Here is a 22,227-nt window from a genome sequence, read left to right on the forward strand (position 1 = left end):
GTGAAATGCACACAGGAACATTACTGAAGAGGACACTTGCAGTATGAGAGGGAGAGAAAGACATATATATTGTAGGAGGCATGGAAAGATAGGGATGAACCACAGGGAGCATTTTGATCTTTAAAGTTAACACCGATCTCAGAAGTTTTTGCAAAAAACTGATTTTGGCTTAGAGGTCCCAAGACCCATTTACGCTATTTGAATGTACCATGGTAAAGACTCAGATCAGTCCATTCAAAGGGCTTAACAAACTTTTTTCTGAGATCCACTTAAAAAAAAAAAAAATCACCACCTAATTCATTTTTGATCTCTGAAATTCCATTCCTCCCTCCCTCCTCCCTCCCTCCTCCCTCTCACCAGGAAGGCAGCGATGGCCCCTCCGGTGACGAACCCAGCCAGGACATCGTTCCAGTGGTTTCTGTGTTCAGTCACCCTCACCACCCCCACCAGCACGGCCAGAGACAGCAGCACCAGGCACAAGGTGGGCTTAGTCAGCCGGGTCCCTTTGGTCCGGAACACCAGCGTCACGTACATCTGGGGCACAGATATATGTATTTAAATCATATCAAAATGTCATGTTATTTGTTCACGCTCAGCTGAGCCAGGTTCAGTTCTTATGTCCGCCAGCTGAACGGTGAACAGCTTGAAGGGGCCACAAGAGGCCGCTCTCTGCACTGATTTCAGAGCAGCTGAAGGGTTCAATGGAGTACAAAATAAAGCACCATAAACACACTGTTATGTTTGTGTTTTCGTGTGTGTGTGTGTGTGTGTGTGTGTGTGTGTGTGTGTGTGTGTGTGTGTGTGTGTGTGTGTGTGTGTGTGTGTGTTTGTGCATGTGGGTGTTGCCAATTTCAGATTACGTTTTGCCAAAGATTGCGAGACATTTCCTTCTTGAACGTGTCTAATGTAAGAAAAAGTGTTTTTTTGGTAAAACAGTAATTTCAGAGAGAAGCTGACAGAGGGGTCTACAATATGCGTTTGAAGGATACATCCGGGATGTGTTTGAATGGCGGGGTTTAGCGAAGATTCATTTGCAGAGCAGAAAATGTGTTGTACTATTTGTGCCTTTTATTTAAGGTGATTTGTAAAGTTATTCTTTCTTTTTTCTCCTAACTGATCTATAAAGCACCCATAAACGTTTCATCAAACATTGATAAACCCCTTGGTTACAGCTCATAAATCCTTTAGAAAAGTTTAAAAAAACTATTTTTACTTCTGCTCCAGTAAAACTTTGGCAAAGCAAAAGTATGCCTCGTTTCCAGTAGTAGTTTGACCAACACAACAGTCAAGCATCAACATACACAGCATCATCACATCCCAGAATGTCCCCGGTGTGTCTCCTGTCACCCAGTGACCCCCCCTCTAAAGGTTCCCTACCACCGTGTAGATGGCTGAGTAAAAGCTGAGCGCCGCGTCTTTGGAGGGGAAGGATTTGCGGGCGGACGCCACCAGGTACGGGTTTCCTGTGCAGGCGCGGCGCTCGGCGATGTAGTGCAGCGGAGACTGGCAGCCCAGAGCCGTGTAATTCGGCCTGCAGGCAGACAGGAAGTGCGGCGTCTGGTTTCCTGTCACCACCTGACCAGCATTGGCAAAGATGGTGGTGGTGAAGAGCCCGAAGGAGTAGACACCTGTGTAAAGAAAAGAAAAAGAGAGACACAGTGGGTAAAGAGGGAGGGGGTGTGCGTATGTTAACGCAAAATAACCGAGTCAATGAGAATGGTGAGAAACAAGCACTTAAATGTGGATTAAATGCTTATGCTGACTGCTTACTGTGTGGGAGTGAAAGACCAGACGCACATGGCCTTTGCTTTTATGTTTCATATCTATGGTCCATCACTTAGATTCATAACATGGATAAGTACAGACTAGAGATGATGAAAAAGATCATCAGCAGAACATGAAGAGAGGGAAAATGAGTCCACAGGAGACCTAAGAAGAACAAGCCGTCTCTCTCTCTGGCCTTGTAGGAGTGCCGGTGCAAGTCTAAATGAGCCTCGGTCCCAGAGCACAGAGGCTCTATTTAGTCCGAGCTGCAGAACCTCTGATCTTTAGCGCTATAACTGACCCAGAAAACGTACAATCCTGCGGAGGAGGGGGTTGAAATAACAGCAGTCGGCGGTCACTATGGTCTTCTCCTGAGCTCCCTCCGTCTTCACAAAGAAACTGGTCACTTCCCCGATCAGAATCTGGGACAAAAAGAGAGAGACAGACAGTAAAAACCACATATTACATTTTTTTTGTCAAACAGAAAGCTTAAACTGTGTGATTAAGGAGCGATCCGCCTCACCGAATATTCTGTCAGTTAAATGTGGTGCGCAGCACAAAATGATTCACAAGTGTCCCTCCCTCGGCCTTGCAGCGATAACATTTCTCCTTGGCCGGCCTGCTCTATATTTCCCTCACCATTTGGCTGCTTTTGTGCCGCTTTAGTAAATCCCAACATTAACACCTCCCATTCACTCTCATCAGTGGGAGTTTGTCGACCTCAATGTCTCATACACCTTCTATCCCTCCATTTCTCTTTTTTTTGTTCAGTACACATTTACAGCAGCTCTATAAAACCAGGGCTACACTTTGATTAATGATGTCGTGTGGGTTAATAACCCCAAAAGCGAACATTGGGTTAGCCAGATAACATAAATCAAACACATCTTGTGCTATTTTCATGAAATATTTGAAAAGGATTAATTAATGTTTTACCCCTCCCTGATCGAACCTCAATAAAACGGCCATTATATCTTTACTATTACAGCCTTAACACATTCAGAACACCCGTTTAAAGAGCCCACCCTCCGAGCCTCTGGCAGCCGTTTGAGAAGCACTTTGAAGACTTTAATAACCCGAGTCAAATCAGCAGGACATTGATCTCTTTTGACAGGGGAATGAATCCACTAAACAACACGTACAGCACATTCCCTGGACACCGTTACACCCTGCACCCTGAACCTGTCTGATCAGGGGACCCCGCCCCTACTGACGGAGGCATGGATGGATGTAGGTTACATGCTCATCTAATATGCACGGCCCGGAGCCAGGAGCGTGGGCCGATGCTAATGCACCAGTACTCAGAGCGCTCCGCGTGACGGATGAAGGCGGAGGTTTTTACACCGTAGCGCTGACTGTTAGGGAAGGTTGTGGGACTTGCGTGTCAACATGAATTATGTCCTTTTTGGAGTATGAGGCAAAGTTATGCAGCCCTGAAGTCCTGTGAGTCAGTGAGAGAGGGTTCTGGGTTCATTCAGACATTTTGAAGGGAAAATGGCGGTGTGGTTGTTTTCCTACAGTGCTCCTCTCACCTTACTACAAAGTTCAGAGAGTCTGGTGGACAGGTGTTGACGTCAAAGCGCTTCTGTACACGGAGACAACGTGCTACTGTGCTTGACTTCCTTGCTCGATGGAGGTGTTGGGAAAAACTGCAGCCCCTCACTGTAACGGGCGTGGCTGCTGACTGAAGTTTCCATGTGGTTCGTCTTCCCAGTGTTCCCAGTGTTCCCAGTGTTCCCCTCTCTCTCTCTCTCTGTGTTTATGTTCTGTCTGTGTGTGTGAGCATGGTCTCCTGGCTCTGCTCCTTATACTCACCTGCTGCTCATCAGCTCGTCAACCTGCAGTACGGCTGCGTTTGAAATCACACACTTACGTAAAATGTATACTATTCATGCTAAGTAAGCAATAATGTCTGAGTACGAGACGCGAGCTTACTGCGCATACTCATCTGCCCCACAATGCATTGAGCCTGGGTGCCTTGAGACCGGCTCTGTTGAGGTTCAGAGCCAGGCTAAAAGCTTTTAATATGTGGCTTTGTTAAGTTTTAATAAGTCGTCAGGCGAGAAAGTAACCGCTAAGATCTTTTTGGCCCCTCAAAGAGCTTTAGATGTCAACATTCAGCCATTCATACACTGATGGGGCCGCAATGCAAGGTGCCAACCTGCCCATCAGGATTTCATCTTAATATTCACTCACGCACATTTACACCGCCCGTTTTGAATCTTGCCAAAGGACAGTTTGACATGCGGACTGGAGGAGCCGGGGGTCCATTAGTGGACAACTCACTCTGCCTTTGAGCTACAGCTACCCAATTTGTGGTCAGTTTATTTAAAACACAATGTCACAAAAAGCAATGACATTCGGCAAGACTCAAATTGGAAAAGCAAAGTACGTTTTGTACACTAATGGGTCAATCCATGTTATTTGGCTCGGATCTGGCACAATCTGGTCTGAGTCCCCATAGTCATTTCTTGGTTCACTCTTGTTTTTTTCCCACTCTTACATCTATAATGCAGGGACTCGTAGCGTACAGTGAGCATCACAGATTTCACGCTGCCATGTTGGATTCAGGGAAAGATTTGTGTTCATTCATCCTCTCCTGCAACATCTCCAGTCTCACAGTGCTGTTATGCAACAGAGACAGACTGAGTATGTGAGGGACTTATATATAGCCTACTGTACAGCAGGTACTGTAAACAAATGGTCCAACTCGGGCTGCTCAAACCTATAGAGCCCCGTCACGTCTCTGTCTGTGCTAATAGAATTATCTGCAGCTCCATTGAGAAAGAAACACTACAGACGTCTTGCAACACGTGGTTTCCACAGGCCTCGGATATTCATTGAGGTTGTTTCTTGAGCTTTGAGCTGCAGGAATTCTTTGAGCTGGTATTTAGGTTTGGTATAAAATTGAATCAGAGCGTCTGTGGGTTGTGCCAGAACAAGTAGTGAGCGGATTATATTCTCAGGGAGTGAGACTGTGAAAAGATTCAAACACCATTAAGAAAGTACCGTTGCGGTGGGGCTTCAACAGAAAACTGTGGAGACAAACCTATATATATTATGTCTATTAACACATGGTTGTGGGGGGAGAGGAAGAAGAAGAGGAGGAGGAGGTGGAGGAGGTGGAGGAAGAAGAGGAGCGGAGGAGACTTCCGCCACTGATGATAGTCAGCTAGCAGCCAAAAGGGCAGAAAGCATGAGAGACTTTCAAATGGCAATTAATCAGTATGCAGCTGAGATTACAGATTAGAGAAAAGAGGATGATTGCGACATAATTGAAACTATCAAAAGGCTCATTTTGAACTTCCCAAGCTGGCTCCAGCAGCTGTGTATGCAGCAGCGTGGCCAGAACAAGTGTGAGTGGTGTGCATTACAGCAGGAAGATGTTTTGGAGTTAATAAGGGAAGACATGTCTGCAGGGCGGCAGTATGTTAAACTGACTCGGGTTAGCTGCGAAACACAATTGTGGTCATTTTTACAACAAAATCAAGAAAACAAATAGGAATATCTGATGTAAAATCTATTTGTCTGTCCTTGTGGTACCTGAAAGTATATCGTGAAACGCTCCAGGTAATAACGATGCACCTCTTTATGTTGCTCTCACTGTGATGCAGAATGAAGTCTGCAGTCGCCATGTCTTCTCCTTCATCGTTCACTCAATTATTTTTTTTCCAAACTACTCCCAAGCTAATGTGTTCACATCCACAGCCGACGGGGGATGCGCTCCCACTTCACCACATTCCTCTCACAGCCATGTATTAGAAAGTATCTTCTGTCGATACTAATCCCTTTTCATACTGATCTCGCTGAAAGGTTACTCCCTGCTGCTCTGCTTTAATCACAATAAAAACGGTCTGTGATAGAAAAGAACTGTAAAAATGTATTGATAGCTCCGGGCTTTGTAGTAACTATGGTCCTCTCCAGCAGCTCGCAGTTCAGAGGACTGCTGGGATTAATATTCATGCAAACAATACACAAAGGCTACAATCTCTTGGTCTTTGACTAAAATGTTAATAAGCTTGCAGATGTTTTTGTGGCAGCTCAGTGGTCAATTTGATATCTGAGTAGTAAACAGAAATATTAAAAAGGCTGGACTGGAAGCTTTATGTCCAGCACATTATACTAACGAGTTTTCTACTTAAATAATATCTTGAATTCATATTGTTCAGGCACAGTTCTACATGTTGCCTACATCCATGGGAATCTCACAAATGTGTCACTGGAAAAGTGCTCCTGCGTTTGCAACCAGCTGGTGAACGTAGTAGTGTAGCATTTAGCAGCTAAAGAGAAAGATATTTCCACAAAGAGTTGGTGGAGACCAAAAACAGAGCTAAAAGGAGAGTGAATATCGGAGTTGCATATGTCTAGTGGGCAGAAACACGACTCAAAATGAATGCAAATTTGGATACGTGTCTGTGACATCAGCTTCATATGGTGGAAAAAAGATGCATTTCTGCAGGTGTAAGGCTGTGGTCTTATATGCACGCAGCATCTTTTAGTAGACATTTATGTTTACTTTGCCATTTTAAGGCATCCAATACAACCCCAGCACCACCATGTTGGCTTTAAACATACCGTTTAAATGGTTTTATGACAATATATTACATTGAGACACTGAATCATCATAGTGACAACTTTGTCTTATGGCATCTTAATGACATCAAGATACTGTCATGATTCAATCAGCACTGTGTCTCTCTGTCTTCCTGCTTACATTCACACCGCAGCTTCACCGCTGGAATAAGTCAAAGCAACAATAAATGCCATTTGACATTTACAGTTAAGCAACTAACTAGCCACAATTTCTAGGAAGAAGATGAGATAGGCCGACATTTGGCCATCCTGAAACACAAAACGCAACAGATTTCCTCTGCTTTGAAATGAAAAGGCTTCCTCAGATGGAGGAGAAGATTGGCAACCTGAGAATATTTCTGAGGTTCAGCAGGAGTGCAGATGGGGACTGTCGGTGTGCCATTATACAGCCCGCACAGCTGAAATACACTTTCCTGTCCATGCCGAGGTGTCTGCGGCCATCACTTTGTTTGCATTTAGACGTATTTAGTCTGTGGATATTCATTTTTAAATAACTGATGCTGATGATTGATATGTCAATCAAAGAAACACCATAGCAGCAACGTATTACCCAAAGCATGAATTGCAATGCAGTACAAAAAATGAAATGTTGTGACATGGAAACTGTAATAAAAATCAACAAACAACAAATAATAGTAGAGCTTTTTAGAAAATAGTTCCAAACTCAAAATGGGTCATGATCGCATTTTTGGCTTGAATTCCCTGATAAAAAAACTAAACAAAACAAAAATGACATTAGTCACCAGATTGTGAACTAAAACACCGAAGAGTCAAATTTGACAGATCCTGGTTGACAAGAGGACACAAAACTCAGAGAAAGACTTTACAGGTTATTTAAAGCAGATGGTGCTGTTTGGTTTATGGAATAAAAATGCATCCAGTTTGAGATATTGGGAAGACAAGATGCTGCGAAGTGGCCAGAGAATTATATAACACAGTCTCACTCCCAACTCGTCAAATACCGCCGTACGCTCCTCCTACAGTTCTAGCATTAGTTTTGTTCGTGTCCGGGCAACGCATCCTCATACAATGTTGTTGGTAACATATCTTACGAAAAGTTATTACTCGTTTCTTAGGATCCATTTGCGCTTGTTGCATAGGTTTATTAAATGTTTAGGTCTTCGTGGTTAGGTTCATGCAACAAAACTACTCGGTTAGGCTTAGAAAAAGACTGGGGTTTGGGTTAATACTTAAGTTTGTTATATAAATAAAATATGCTTGTTACGTAACAGGCGTTAAGTTCATAAGTTACAAAAAGTAAGGTGAAATAACGGGACATAAACAACGGTCTCCTGGGTGAAAGTCTGTGTTTGTTTTTCCCAACTGTCTACTACGACCCTCATTTTTTATACCCTAATAATGAGGATGACGGGTTTACAATAGAGTCAATTGAAAGCCTGGTGTGTCTCATACAGACCAAGCACCAGTATTTGACGAGAAATACAGGATGGTGTACTTAACATCTAAATGCACAAGGCAAGTATGACAGACATGCCAATTTGCTCTATGGTAACTTTCAAACTTGTTTCCTGAAGTCTTAGTAGTAGTAGTAGTAGTCTCAAGTTTTATTCTCTACTGGAAATCAACTGGAACGAGGAGAATACGTCTCGGCAGCCAATTAGTGTTGAGCAGATGTTGACTGCTTCCTGGAGGCAATCGCTATGTTTTTCAGGACGCAATCACTTTACCCTCAGATGGTCAGAGGGATGAAGAGAGATCTCAACTAGTCAGAGGAGATGGTGTGATTAGGAGGCAGGCTGACGTGTGTATGTGTGTGTGTGTGTGTGTGTGTGTGTGTGTGTGTGTGTGTGTGTGTGTGTGTGTGTGTGTGTGTGTGTGTGTGTGTGTGTGTGTGTGTGTGTGTGTGGTGTAAACACCTGAAAGAGTAGAGAGAGGGATGTGAAGAGGAGAACAGAAAGAGTTAGAGAAAATGGAGGAGCTGATGAAAATGTCACCAAAAAATGGAGAATGAGAAAAAGGGGGAGATGAGGAATGACTGACACAAAGTGCCTCAGGGAGCAGACATCACACAGCCTCCTTTGTCGGGAAAGTAACACGTGTTGCACAAATGTGTGTGTGTGTGTGTGTGTGTGTAGCTGTTAGTGAGACTTTTTTCAGTTTTTCAACTCTGACAACTATATAGAGAAATTGAAAGGATGTGGGGTGGCGAAGAGGAAGAAGAAGAGCACATGAGCGTGTTTTGTTGGAGAGCGATGGGAGAAACTCCTGAAGCTGAATGCGACTTAATTGCCTTCCTTTTGATTTTCTACCTTTTGTGTCACTGTGACAGTCGATTGTTGGAACGTTTTCCTTTTCTTTTTTTTTCTTTTCTAAAAGACTCCGAACAAGTGTGCCTGTGCGTGAGACGAAAGTTTACAAAAGATGGCAAACGAGGATCAAAAAGAGAAAATTGCGAAAAACGGATGGAAGGGATAAAGCAGTGATTGTAAATATAGTCAGTTGAAAACCTAATTTCCGAGGAACGCGTAGTGGGACGGACAATAAACTCCCACTGCTCAATATATTCAACCATCATTTTCACTTCACGGCTTTAAGAAAGGCCGACACCACACATACGGGGATGTAAACGGATGATAAACACACCGTGTACTGTGAGTAATACTAACGGGAGCCAATGACGCAGCATTAAATGCCGGTTTGACGTCACAATGTATAAAAAGCATCTTAAGCTGGAGGGGGAGTGTGGAGATTAACGCCAGTGTCTCCGTGCGTTCTTTACAGATGTGTTTCTCGTCGTTATCGTTCTCAGCTTGGGGGATATTGTGAGAAAACACTAAATCTAGTTACGCATTCACAACCGTGAACTGTCTGGTGCGGTTGTTGTATTCATAACCTGTGTGTTTCTATGTGTCAGGTACACTGGTGCACCTTCTAAACATCTCTTCAGTTGTGAAAAGAAAACATTAATGACCAGGATTACACCATGGCTACATAAAGTATATCACATGACATTTGTTGACATTGCAAGCACTGTGCTCTACTTTTAAACAAACACACACACACACACACACACACACACACACACACACACACACACACACACACACACACACACACACACACACACACACACACACACACACACACACACTCACACACATGCATGCAGGCAGCCTTCTCACACACCGCACCGGCGATGGTAACCATGACAATTTAGCTGCTTCAGCTTCATCATCACCCACACTCTCTCCATCCATCTCCCTCTCTCTGTCTCACTCTGCTTTTATTCTGCAGCTTTCCCAGGTCTTTGTGGAGGAGAAACTAGGCTACCAGAAACAATTTCTTATTCATTTTGTTTGAAGTGTGACCCTGTTAGTCTCCTCTTCTCCCCCTTTATTTCCCTGTCTCTTTGCATTTTCCTCCTCTCCCTCCAGCCTCTCTCCCCCCTCTCTCTATCCTCATCCTGCTTACCCTCCATCTCTCTCCACCTCCTCACATTCCCCTTTTCTTCCTCGAAGTGGAAGCATTTCTTTCCATCTGCCTCCATGTTGAGCAGAAACAGATCCTGGATCAGTGTGAGGAGAGGCCTAGAGTGTGAGTGTGAGTGGATGGCTGGATTAGGGTTCTCATCTATGGGTAAGAGCTCGTCTTAGAGGCTATCGCGGTGGGAGTGTACGGCTGGTCGGGCGTATCGGCGTGGGGCTGCTCCGCCCGGCTGTCCTCGCCTCTCAATCCTCCATCCAGCGTGATTGACAGCGACAGGATAAAGCTGTGATTATCCCTTATTATCCTCTGCCCTTTTTACACTGCTCCGTCTCATAAGCACCACTGCTGACGCACCAGTCTGTCTGTCTGTCTGTCTGTCTGTCTGTCTGTCTGTCTGTCTGTCTGTCTCTCTTGCACATGCAAACACACACAAAGTGGAAGGATTATCCATGGATGGACAGCTGGTGATGGGCAATGGCAAAACAGATTATACTAAATACGGCATTTTAGTTGGAATTAAATTAGCTTATAATAATATTACACTGATGCCTGCAATCATGAGAGTCACATTATCAAAATTCTCACTTGGCAATTAAAAGCTCTATCACAAGCAACAAGAGCAACTTTCTCTGAACCCATAAACATGCCGGCTGGATTGAAAAGCATGTTTCCTTAAAACAAAATGCTTTCCGAAAGGTACTTGAACACATCATGTGAGGCTTCCATCAGAAAAAGAAACCAAAATAAAAGTATAAAACTGTGATTATGTAATAGAAAACAATTTACTCTACATGTCGCATATAACATCTCGCTCAGATTAAACCTTTTGCTTTGACCAGATTTTGTAAAAAAACATTAAATTCTGCGCTCCTCAGCGTAAGTAATAAGCCATGATTGACTCGGCTGAGACCAACAGTCACGTGACAAACATTCTGTGGAACTTGGACCAGAAGTGTGCTGTGTCCATAGAGGGGCAGGAGTTTTATACTGCAGTGAAAATCAAGACCACAGAGAGTAAAACGTGATGGGAGGCAAATAAAAGTTAGTGTTTTGGTCTCATTTCCTGTCACTAACTTCAGACCGTGCCAGTCCCTCACTCTCCAGCAGCACTCTTTTTGTCTTTGTTTTGTGTGGCATCATTGACCCTTGTGTACATTGGACAAAGTCAATTTTGTTTTTAATTCAATGCTTGCTTGGTACGAGGTCCAAATGAAAATCCCATCTGGTCTTACTGATACATGGGGTGAAACAGGCACGGCACCAGGATTTCAATTTTGGATTGTTTTCATACAGACGTTTATACTGTTTGCATGCCTTGACGGTTTCCAACTGGACGTCTCACTACAACAGAAGTCACTGATATCATGCTTTGGAGGGCAACAAGCACGTCTTGATAATTATGACACTATTAAAATGGTCTGAAACATTTTCAGGGCCCAGATAGCTCATTATTTACTGGCAATGCTTTGTATTTACTTACAATTCTCAGAGACACTCTGACGTATTATTTTATTTTATCCAACAATGCCATGCCTATAACTGCTAACATTCAGTGTAATTCTTTAAAAGAGTTGGGCCCAAAGACAACGTTCTTTCAAAGTATTTATCACTAATAGAGCAAAGATAGCCATCAATTGTGCAGGTGGAAAAGTATGCACTTTGCTAGTCAACTCAATACACAAGATAATATCGGGTTTCTTATTTTTCATACAGTACCAGTCAAAAGTTTGGACACACCTTCTCATTCAACTACTTTGAAGAATCTAAAATATAAAACATATTCTGGTTTGTTGAGCATTTGTTTGTTTACCACATAATTCCATATGTGTTCCTTCATAGTTTGGATGTCTTCAATATTAATCTACAATGTAGAAACAAATAAAAATAAAGAAAAACCATTGAATGAGAAGGTGTGTCCAAACTTTTGACAGGCTACTTTTACTAAGATTTGTAGCAAATACTTCTGATATTATTTTTAAATCTGGAACTTTTACTTGCAATTTTTAAAAAGTGATATACCTTCTTTTTTTTTTTTACCACTGTTGTTGTAAAGTAGAATAATATATATATAAATATATATATATATATATATATAAATATATATACAGTAGCAGTCAAAAGTTTGGACACACCTTCTCACTTTGAAGAATGTAAAATATAAAACATATTCTGGTTTGTTGAGCATTTGTTTGTTTACCACATAATTCCATATGTGTTCCTTCATAGTTTGGATGTCTTCAATATTAATCTACAATGTAGAAAAAAATAAAAATAAAAAGAAAGAAAAACCATTGAATGAGAAGGTGTGTCCAAACTTTTGACTGGTACTGTACATACACAGTTGAACACTGTCGCACAAGAACAAGAAATGTGCTGAAACAGTGTCAATAGTCTTTTGATTTGAATATGAATGCCAAATCCAGAGGCAGCAGGACAAGATTTTGGTATCAGAGTGTTCTGGTTTCTGTTTGTAGTTCGAGTAATATCAACCAATGTTTGAGCGGGCTTTGGCTGCATGCAAGTTAACAGTCCGTGTTTAGAGCAAAAGAGGCGGAACACATTAGACAAGCTGCAATCTGGGAAACAATCGTTGATCCGTGTGATGAAATCTTTGCTTTCATTTTGTTTTGTATTGTCTGTTCACCGAGAGTAAACTTGTGATACAATCCCGTTTTAGATGTTGTCTCCTAATCCAACTCTTGTCTCAAGTTTCTAATCTGACTGTACACAATGACCAGCGCACTCAAGAGCAAGCCGATGGCTCGGACACTGCCATAATAGCATCTACACTGATTGGCTTTACACGGCGCGTCTCACATCGGGGTCAAAATCACTTTGGTCAACCTTCTGCGTTCTTACCCCTCCTGCATTCTCCCTGAAGAGGAAATCATCAAGGGAGCAGATCTCCTCACAATCCGATGGAAGAGTTTCAGTGTGACACCGAAATCTCTTCTCCCGCTCGATGGCGCTTCCCAATCCTCCCCCGTCTGTCACATGTGACTCCATTATTCATGAAGGATTGTCCCCAGGCTTAACAGTATGCAAACTTCTGGTCAATTTGCATATGGGCATTGGACTGGTTTGTGTGTAAAGGGGTCTGTACTCGTGTGTGTGTGTGTGTGTTTGTGTGTGTACCCTGCTTGTGCAATTAAACACAAGTCCAATGACAATTACAATCAACTGGAAAATGTCAGAAGAAAAGCATGATTGCACTGCTTGAGTTCTCCTCTTCAAAGATCCACAAAGACGCTCATTTCAGCCCTACTTTACAGTGCATACGTGGGAGTGTGTAATTGTGCGTCCCGCCACGGTAGTGTGTGTTTGAGTGAGCAGATTTCTTTTGGTTTGCTTGTCAAAGATGACAACCGTGATTGCAGTAACAATAGAAGGTAAATATAGAATAGAGAAAAGGCGAAAAATGTGCAAATAGGGAAAAGCCTGGGTTTTATGAGCAGCATAATTTGATATACATTAGCATAACAATGGAGCAGTCAGGGAGCATGATGGGAGCCGTCTTAATGCAGGGGAAGTGTGCTGTAGCAGGGCTCACCTACAGCCTCCCACCACCAATCATACGTGTCTACCTCAAACACCTAAGCAAGCGAGTAGAAAACCATTTCCACATCTGAGTGTTTATGACACAAAAAAAGGGAGAGAGTGTTGCTGGCTACAGTCTAGATCTGACACTTCCAAATTATATCTGGGATCCAATCAAAGAGATCGGATTTGGGGATTTTGCTGCAGCTGGAAGAGCAGCCTTTCGGTTAGAGAAGAGGTGGTTTTCTGGTAACACATTTATAATAGCTATTGAAGGAAATTCAATACATTTGCCACAATCAGAGGAGGGGGAGAACGAGGGGAACTTGACATTTTAAAATCACACCTTTGACCTACAGCAAGGGTGATGATCTTTGATGGAACATGAGAAAACTAGATAGTCTGTAATCATATCAGCTGTGTCACTCAATTCAATTCTGCGTAACCCTGCCCTGCTGAACGAGAAGGTTCCCCTCTGAGTATCCCTGGTGCCGCGAATGAAACAAGCCACTGCAAGCTTCCAGCATCGTCTACTTTGTGAGGTTGCACAAAATATATTCCTGAATAGAAATTGGTGGTTACACTGCAGCTGTATGAGTCAATCATTTTTTTATTTTTTTTATTCTGTAAAGAATGTATTTTTGCTCCCCCGATAAAGGCCCTACAGCAACCACGAAAATGAGTTGTACAAAAATGTGAGTTAAACAGGTAAGTACAAAAAGCGAAGGCACCAGTGAAGGTACGGAAAGAGCAACACTTTGGAGACTCAGTTGGTCTTTTGACGCTGTTCTTAGTGGAGAACCTGGTTATCTGTGCCTCCTCTCCTCAGTGGATTTCTACCAGCAGGATTGTTGATCCAAAGCTTTGCTTTTAATATCATAGATATCCAAACTATTTTCTGATGGCCAACTCTGTTGTAGTAGCTCAAGTAATATCTACTAATGACTCCATGTCTTCTACAGTATGTCTGTCCTGTTAGAAGATGAACCACCAAACAACAAAATAAGCATTTCTAAAAACAAAGCCTGGCTTCTTTTACCTCTAACTTACCCCGACCTTTGACCTCTGGAGAGCAAAGAGAGCCGCCTTCTTTAGCATCCTGCAATAACTTAAAGCTGCTTTACTTCTGCCAGTCTTCCTCTTCCACTCGGACTATTGTCCCTCTTCATCTCCTCTCACTGATGACAGCACACGCACACACACACACACACACACACACACACACACACACACACACACACACACACACACACACACACACACACACACACACACACACACACACACATGCCCACACAACGTAGCTTTGACCACATCCAGCATCTGTTTTTGAAGATATGAAGGCATCAACAGCACAATGCAGCTCTCCTTTAATAAACTCTGGCATAACTGGATGATATGGTCTGCCTGCATGGTTTGCAACAAATCCCCGTCCTCCTGTCACATGGAGCCGCATTGTGCACAAAGGCTCTTCCTAAGTTTTAAGAGACCACAGAAAACAAAAACAAACGCCGTCGGTAAGACTCTCCTTTCCTCTCCTTCACTCTTCCTCCTGAAGCTGACTTGGTTTTTTTTGGGGTCACGCTGGGCACAACCGCCGCCGGAGGAATTGTGTTTTCAGGTTGCTTGTCTGTCCGTCCGTACATTTGGTGCATTCTTGTGAACCAGTACCTCAGGAACACCTGTAGAACTCTTAAGTTCAACCGATTTGATTTTGAAGATCAAAGGTCAAGGTCACTGTGACCTCACATCCATCTCATTGTCGTGAATGTGATATATCAAGAACGCCTTGAGTGAATTTGTTCAAATTTGGTAAAAAAAAGTCCACATAGATTTTGGTGGTCAAAGGTCACTGTGACCTCACAAAACATATTTTGGGCTATAACTCAAGAACTTATATGCTAATAATGACAATGTCACACAAATGTCTAAGAGGACATCATGGACAGACATGAAGGACCTCACAAAACATATTTTGGGCTATAACTCAAGAACTTATATGCTAATAATGACAATGTCACACAAATGTCTAAAGAGGACATCATAAACTGCAACTCAACTGGTTGGCGGAGGCACACAACCACAAGGCGGTAAATCTAAATGATTTAGTTTTCTGTTGTTTTCTCTCTGGTACCTCTGATTCTCGTGTTCCTCATTCTCAACCTTCCTTACGTTTGTTCGCTGTGTTCTGAACTCGCTCCATCTCTTTTCTCAAAGAGCGCGCTCGCTTTGCCTTCCTCTGCTGTTGAGAGGCTTATACTTAGCAGCATGAGAACGGGGCTCTCAGGGGCAAAAGTATTTTGCATTATGCTCCTGACACTCAAAAAAACCCAAACCTCTAGGTTCAAGATTTTTCATTCATTCATTCAATCAGCGCCTCACATCCCCTTGCTTCAGCTTACAAGTGTGTGTGTGTGTGTGTGTGTGTGTGTGTGTGTGTGTGTGTGTGTGTGTGTGTGTGTGTGTGTGTGTGTGTGTGTGTGTGTGTGTGTGTGTGTGTGTGTGTGTGTGTGTGAGTGAGAGGGCTCACATTGTGTCACATGCATCTTAAGCCTACAATTACCATTTGATCCTGTGATTGGTCGTTTAAGAGACCGATCGGAGGGTTTATTGCACAATCAGAGCACACACAGACAGTCTCCGTTACATAACACACACACAACACACACACACACACACACACACACACACATGCACACACACAAACGCACTAATAATTAGCAAACGGTTCAAATAGCACTTTACCACAAGATAATTGGCATGAGGGCTGAAATGTCACCTGTGCTGTGTCTGGTAGGTGTATTGTATGTCTGCTGTGTGTGCGCTGGAGCTTTAGATAGTTTTATAGATCGCCTGTAGCAACTCTGACAAGCACTCAGATCCCAGCACTAGTCACACACACACACACACACACAGACACAAACATCGACTCCCACCTGCACACGCAGAATCGGCTTTCAGTGGCAGTGGAGGAGAAGATGTGCGGCGTCATCCACCCACGCACTTACCTTCTCTGATCCACTGCAACTCACAGCATATTTGCCAAGTACCACACAAGTGCTTCTATTTCCCTCATCCTCTCACTTCCTCTCTCTTTGTCTCTTTTTGTGCCGAACACACACACACACACACACACACACACACACACACACACACACACACACACACACACACACACACACACACACACAGTATTCTGCTCTAATTCTAATCCGGTGACCACATAAATGATCAAATGGTGGTCTAGTCTGTCGTGTGTCTTCCGTTTGGCACGAACGCCCTGAGAGACTTTTGATCAGGCTCAAGAGACGCGACGGATTCTGTTTTAACCTGCGGCAGTTAGAAGCCCAAACCCAAATATGGTTCAACTCAAATTTTCTATGAGAGTCAGAGGCCGTTGTTCCTCATCTCTTTTAATGATGTTCTTATTCACTGTCTGTATTTATGCCTATGAAGAGTAAAGCACTGTGATTTGTTAATAACCTACGCTATCGTGAGCCCGGACGTCCAGCACTGAGGCCAAAGAAGTCAGGTGACAAAGTAGGAAATAGAGCGCTGAAGGAATAACTTGTGTTTTGGGAGGCCAAAGCCCGGAATTTAGCATCGCAGTGGTACTCTACCATGAGCTTGGGTTAACAACAGACCTTATTTCAGCCGTTTAACCATAAACCCATTCAAAAAACCCATTGTCTTTGAGACGAGGGAACAGGAAGTGCTAAAATGTTAACTCATATCCGGGTTTAATGACTCATTCCTGCAGACCTCTATTGCGCAGTGACAATGTGACGTTAACTTACTTAAAGCGTTTGTGTTTGCAACTGAGAAACCTAGTTATCCTGATTTGTATGCCTCCCCACCATTACACAAAGAGACGGAAGCAAAAAGAGAGAGGGTCTGAAGCAAATATAAGAGAAACCTGTGCAGTTTTGAGCTGTCACACAGATACAACATCAGTGTACGTCAGTCGAGGAGCTCGTCCATTTTCTGTTTGAGCCTGAGTCAAAACTCAGAGAAAAGAGAGATAAATATATGCTATTTTTTATCATTGTATCTGAACAGAGGCCCGTGGGATGGAGCGGTATCTCGGAGCGAGAGAGAACACAGATGCTCTGATTTTCAATAAAGCCGCTTCACACTCCAGGCGAAATCACGCCACTCCGCTCCCACTCTGCACTGCTCGCTTACCCGCGTTTGCCTGCAGCCTCCATCCAGTCCAGAGCTAGGCTTCCATACAAACACACGCACAAAGAAGCGCATCCAAAGTCCATCTGTGGATCTGTCATATGTGTAAATGTGTGTGAAACTGTGTCAGATATAATCATTAGAATTTGATAGGGTCCAAAATGTAGACAAAAAGTAAGACAGAAGAGGAGATCTGAGTTACATCCATACAGAAATGACCCAGGACAAGTACTGCTTGTACTGCTTGTGTGTGTGTGTGTGTGTGTGTGTGTGTGTGTGTGTGTGTGTGTGTGTGTGTGTGTGTGCTGCCCAAATATGTGGCCTAAAGGCAGCCACGCTCTTGTGCCACTTAGTACTGCAGGACATCAAAGAGACAGACCCTGAGGGAGAAGACAGACAGTCACGTAGCCGGACCTTTGATGAGGATGTGAACCTATGTTCCATTATTAATATTATCCCACTGTGCTGACAAGAAAGTATGGCCGCTCTAATGGAATTCAACACCTACATTAAAAAATGTCACTGAGCCTCAGTATATTCATTTTAAACCGGTCTAGTGGAAATGAATTGCGAAAATAAAGACGTTGAATATTTATCTTTGATCTGCTGCGTGTTGCCAAGAACTGGCGACCACCAAATCGCAGTTCTGAGTAAACGTTTAATTATTAAAACAGGTTCTTCAATATGCATTTTAAAGCCTTGGATGAAGACGAAAAAAGTAGTGTGCAGTCTCGATATAAGGACAGACCCTCTGCACACTGTAGCTATCTCTCACTGCTCTGTGGAGGACAAATTTAGTGCCCGTTGCCATGGTTATGACAGAGAACGCATCCACACACAAACGGAGCAGCGAGACCACGAGGATGCACACCTACACAGCTCTGCCCTCTTTCAATCCAACAACACCACGTGCAGATGAGGAGGGACAATGTGTGTGTGTGTGTGTGTGTGTGTGTGTGTGTGTGTGTGTGTGTGTGTGTGTGTGTGTGTGTGTGTGTGTGTGTGTGTGTGTGTGTGTGTGTGTGTGTGTGTGTGTGTGTGTTTGAAGGGGATTGTCATGTCTGTCGTTTGTGTGTGTGTGCGCATGAGGAGCACCTGTGGAAGCACTTTTTTTTTTTTTTTTTTTTTTTTTTTTACAAGTTGAACACAGACTCACCGTCACAGTGGGGATGGCGGTGACTAGGGAGTAGACGAGGACGGGCGGCGCCTTGCTGTTGTCCTCCGGTCCCGGGTACGGCTTGGAGTAGGCTTTGTCGAAACAGAAGAAGCCCTGGATGTGCACGGGGAACGTGTCCGTGTACTCAAAGTAGTACGCCAACAGAACGGTCCCTGCCATGATGACCAGCTGGAAATAAAACATATTGGTTCCAGCTTTAGGATTGGATCCGCAGGAGAAGAGGTGGGAAGACAAAAGACAGCCGGGTGAAAAAAGAGAAGAGTGGAAAATATTGTCTCGGATTTATAAGGAGAAAAAAAAAAAAAAAGAAAAAAGGGAGAGATTTTTCCTTCACAGAGCAAAATGATGGATGCTTCGGTAATGTGTAAAATGAATCAAGTGTGCGTGGAGAGATAGTGAGGGATGAGAGGGAGAGGAAGGGAGGGAGGGAGGGAGAGAGAGAGACAGGGAGACAAATAAGGAGAAAGACGGATGGAGAGGGGGAAAGAGAGAGCACTGACAGATATAGGAGAGAGAGAGAGAGAGATCCCTTCAGCGGTGTCAGTGTGCAGAGTGGGAGGGTGAAGAAACAAATGGAGACGGATCAAAGAAAATAACGCTGTATGGAGGAAAACAGGAAGAGCTGATCGAGGATGGGAGAGAGGTGGGAGGGGGACACAGATGGGGTGAATAAGAGCAGAGCGATGGAGAACACAAGAGGAGCGAAGAAGAGGGAGACAGAGTTACGTGTGTGTGTGTGTGTGTGTGTGTGTGTGTGTGTGTGTGTTTATCTGCATAACTTTAGTTACCAGCTGGCAAATCACAAGCCACGCAGCATAGAATATGATCCTCATAACTATTTAAAGGGCATTTGATAATAGAAATGCATTAGCAATTCCTAACAGAGAGAAAGTATGGTAAATATAGAGAACATGAAAAAAAACACGCCATTCTGCACAAATGAGACGGATGCACGAGTACTGATTATTCATTTATACCCCAGTAAACAGCACTCTAACTCCTTTGCCCAGCTCCCTACAGGGGAAACAAACAAACAAAAAATCTACAACTGCACTTAAGGCTTCTGTAACTGAAAACTGACTGGCTTGTGCAATATTCATCTATAGACCTGAACCCCCCCCCAAAAAACTACAAGTGAAAAAAAAGGGACTTGAGTTTGAATATAGCTGATTAGTTGCATCATAATCTGAGGCCTTGAATTGGTTGCTGGATGAACTTCTATTGTGTGTGAAGGACAAATGTATCAGCACCAAAACACGAGGAGCCTCTGCTGGCAGGCGGAGCTGCTGCTCGGAGGCACAAGAGGCAGCAAAAGTATCAGCAGTTTGGCAGCTGTTGGTTACAAATTGCTCTGCTCCTTTGAAGGGGTTACGATATGTATGGAAGTGGAGGGTTAAAAAAATACAATGCCACTGTAAATTACCAGATTAACAACCGTAATTATTAACTAAACAAAAAAACACATGTCAAAAGCCAGACCTCAAGCAGGAGGTGGACTAAATAAACCGACTTGTCCATCACAGGTGTAATTAATGGCATCATTGATGGAGAGGAGATGCACCATTTCTTTTTTTTCAATTCCACCTGTGCTCTCTCTCCAATGACAGGTGAAAATATCTGCAGTGAAAAAACGTCTGACAATCTGAAGGAGAAACGTTTGAGTCGGGAGCAACTTGGGGTTAAGTGTTTTGCCCAAGGACAAAGATTGACTTTTGACATTAGAAACAAATGACCAACAAGCAGTTCCTGCTGCTCTTGATGGTGTTATTTTTAATGAATGTTTAAGTAGTGCAGCCGGTAGGAAAAAAAAAGGCTGTGGTTTTGGATGGTGGATTGTGGACATTTGCAAAGATGCTACAAAGAAATATGGGGCAGCATTTCACCTCTACTACTGGGTTCATACAATCTAAACTTACAGTCATCAGTTTAAAAAGAAAGCCAGCTAACTTAAAGCCGGACAAGTATGCGCATCATTCAACCAAACTGGTGAAACTCTGAGAGAAGGTTAATATCAAACTTAACTTCTGTCTTATAATCTGAAAGACATTACATAGACGTATCTGACATAACATCAACACTGTAACTTCTTCAGTGTCTGTCCATAATGTTAATGTACAATTTTAAACAAAAACTCGTAAGAGGAAAAGCTCAATTCCACTCTCATTAGCCTAATTTAGCTTAGCATAAAGACTGATAAGCAGGGGGAAACAGCTAGCCTAACTCTGTCCTAGGGTGGAAACATCCACCAACAACATCCATAAAGCTCACTCATCTTTGTTCAATCTGAAATGTAAGAAAGACAGGTTGGGGTTTTATAGTGTGTTACTCTGGTTGCGTGGCAACACTCCAGGAAGTCACCATGCTTGGTGAACCTCTGGAGAGCGGACGACCAAAATGTCAAACTATTCCTTTAAGCTTTAGCTTTTTATGTGACTACATCAACCACTACAGCCACAGTTGTTTTAGTTGCCTTGTGTTTTGTGCTGATTTTATTTGTATTTATCTAAAATGAATCTTTGACGGCTTGACGGAGAGTCATTATTATGCTTTACAGCACCAATGGAAGAAAAAATCTCAGCAGTGGCAGATGTCTGAACAAGTGAGAAACCACTGAGAGAACCTCCTCCATCATGTTTATCCTTTAGCACAGTGTCAGAGTAGCCCAGAGTGCTAGAGGGAGGGTGACTTGTTACACGTAACACATTTCAGCATTATTATTACACACTGACAAGTGAAAATTAACATGGGAGAGAGGGTGACCTAATTCAAACCCCTTTACATTGCACGCTCTGCCCCGCTGTCAGCTCAGCTTCTCTGCATCTTTTCCTTTTTCCAGTTTCCTTTGCAGTCACTGAAAATCTGTGGATGACTCCCTTTGAGAAAAACTAAATCAAATAATTGATCTGTGCTTTCCCGTGGCAATGTGCAAAACTAACTTCGATTTGTTTGTTGCCGATGTCGTACTGTCCTCTTTGCACTGAGGGTCCCCAGTGAGGAGTGCATCATAAATCTGTAGATACAATATCAACACATACACAAACCATACAAACACCTCCAGCTTGTAGTATATAAATATAGTCCAAGAATACCAAGCAGCTCCAGGTTTTTCCATGTTCTTTTCCATCTGCATGCGCTGTGTGTGTCTTAGTGCGTGGGGTGTGTGTGTGTGTGTGTGTCCATGCGTGTGTGCGGATATGTCTGCAGGCATGTGGGTGCGTTTTCATGTCTGCAGAGGAACTCTGACACAGGCACGCTGTGTTGAACATTTCTTTCCATAATCCGTTCCTCTCTTCTCGCCGAGCTACAGAAGGCTTGAGGGAGGGAGCGGAACGAGGGAGGTGCGGAGAGGTGGGAGGGAGCGGAGCGAGGGAAGTCCACGGATACCCTTCAAAGTTTCAACAAACATTTGAAGACAACTGCGGAAAAAAAGGCTCCCTGGGGATGCGTGTCGTTTTGCCTCTACCTCTGCACTGTTTATAGGCATTAAAATGGGCTAGGTGTCCAGCAACCATGTGTGGAATAATACA

The 22,227-nt window shown here is 43.3% G+C and overlaps 1 protein-coding gene and 1 long non-coding RNA gene across 2 annotated transcripts in view; one reads left to right on the forward strand and one right to left on the reverse strand.

Moving 5' to 3' along the window:
* Positions 1–22,227, reverse strand: part of LOC129096220 (phospholipid phosphatase-related protein type 5-like) — a 39,337-nt gene that overhangs the window by 3,099 nt on the left and 14,011 nt on the right. The window contains exons 2-5 of the mRNA XM_054604936.1: positions 18,680–18,868; positions 2,066–2,186; positions 1,378–1,628; positions 358–534 (exon numbers count right to left, since the gene is read on the reverse strand). Of these exons, the coding sequence (XP_054460911.1) occupies positions 358–534; positions 1,378–1,628; positions 2,066–2,186; positions 18,680–18,868 (738 nt within the window). The remainder of the gene's footprint in view (positions 1–357; positions 535–1,377; positions 1,629–2,065; positions 2,187–18,679; positions 18,869–22,227) is intronic.
* The window catches only part of LOC129096221 (uncharacterized), a 30,575-nt gene that overhangs the window by 657 nt on the left and 7,691 nt on the right, over positions 1–22,227 (forward strand). The window contains exon 2 of the long non-coding RNA XR_008531415.1: positions 361–481. This is a non-coding gene — a long non-coding RNA (uncharacterized LOC129096221). The remainder of the gene's footprint in view (positions 1–360; positions 482–22,227) is intronic.

Source organism: Anoplopoma fimbria, chromosome 9 (assembly GCF_027596085.1).
Source record: "Anoplopoma fimbria isolate UVic2021 breed Golden Eagle Sablefish chromosome 9, Afim_UVic_2022, whole genome shotgun sequence".
Taxonomy (NCBI): domain Eukaryota; kingdom Metazoa; phylum Chordata; class Actinopteri; order Perciformes; family Anoplopomatidae; genus Anoplopoma; species Anoplopoma fimbria.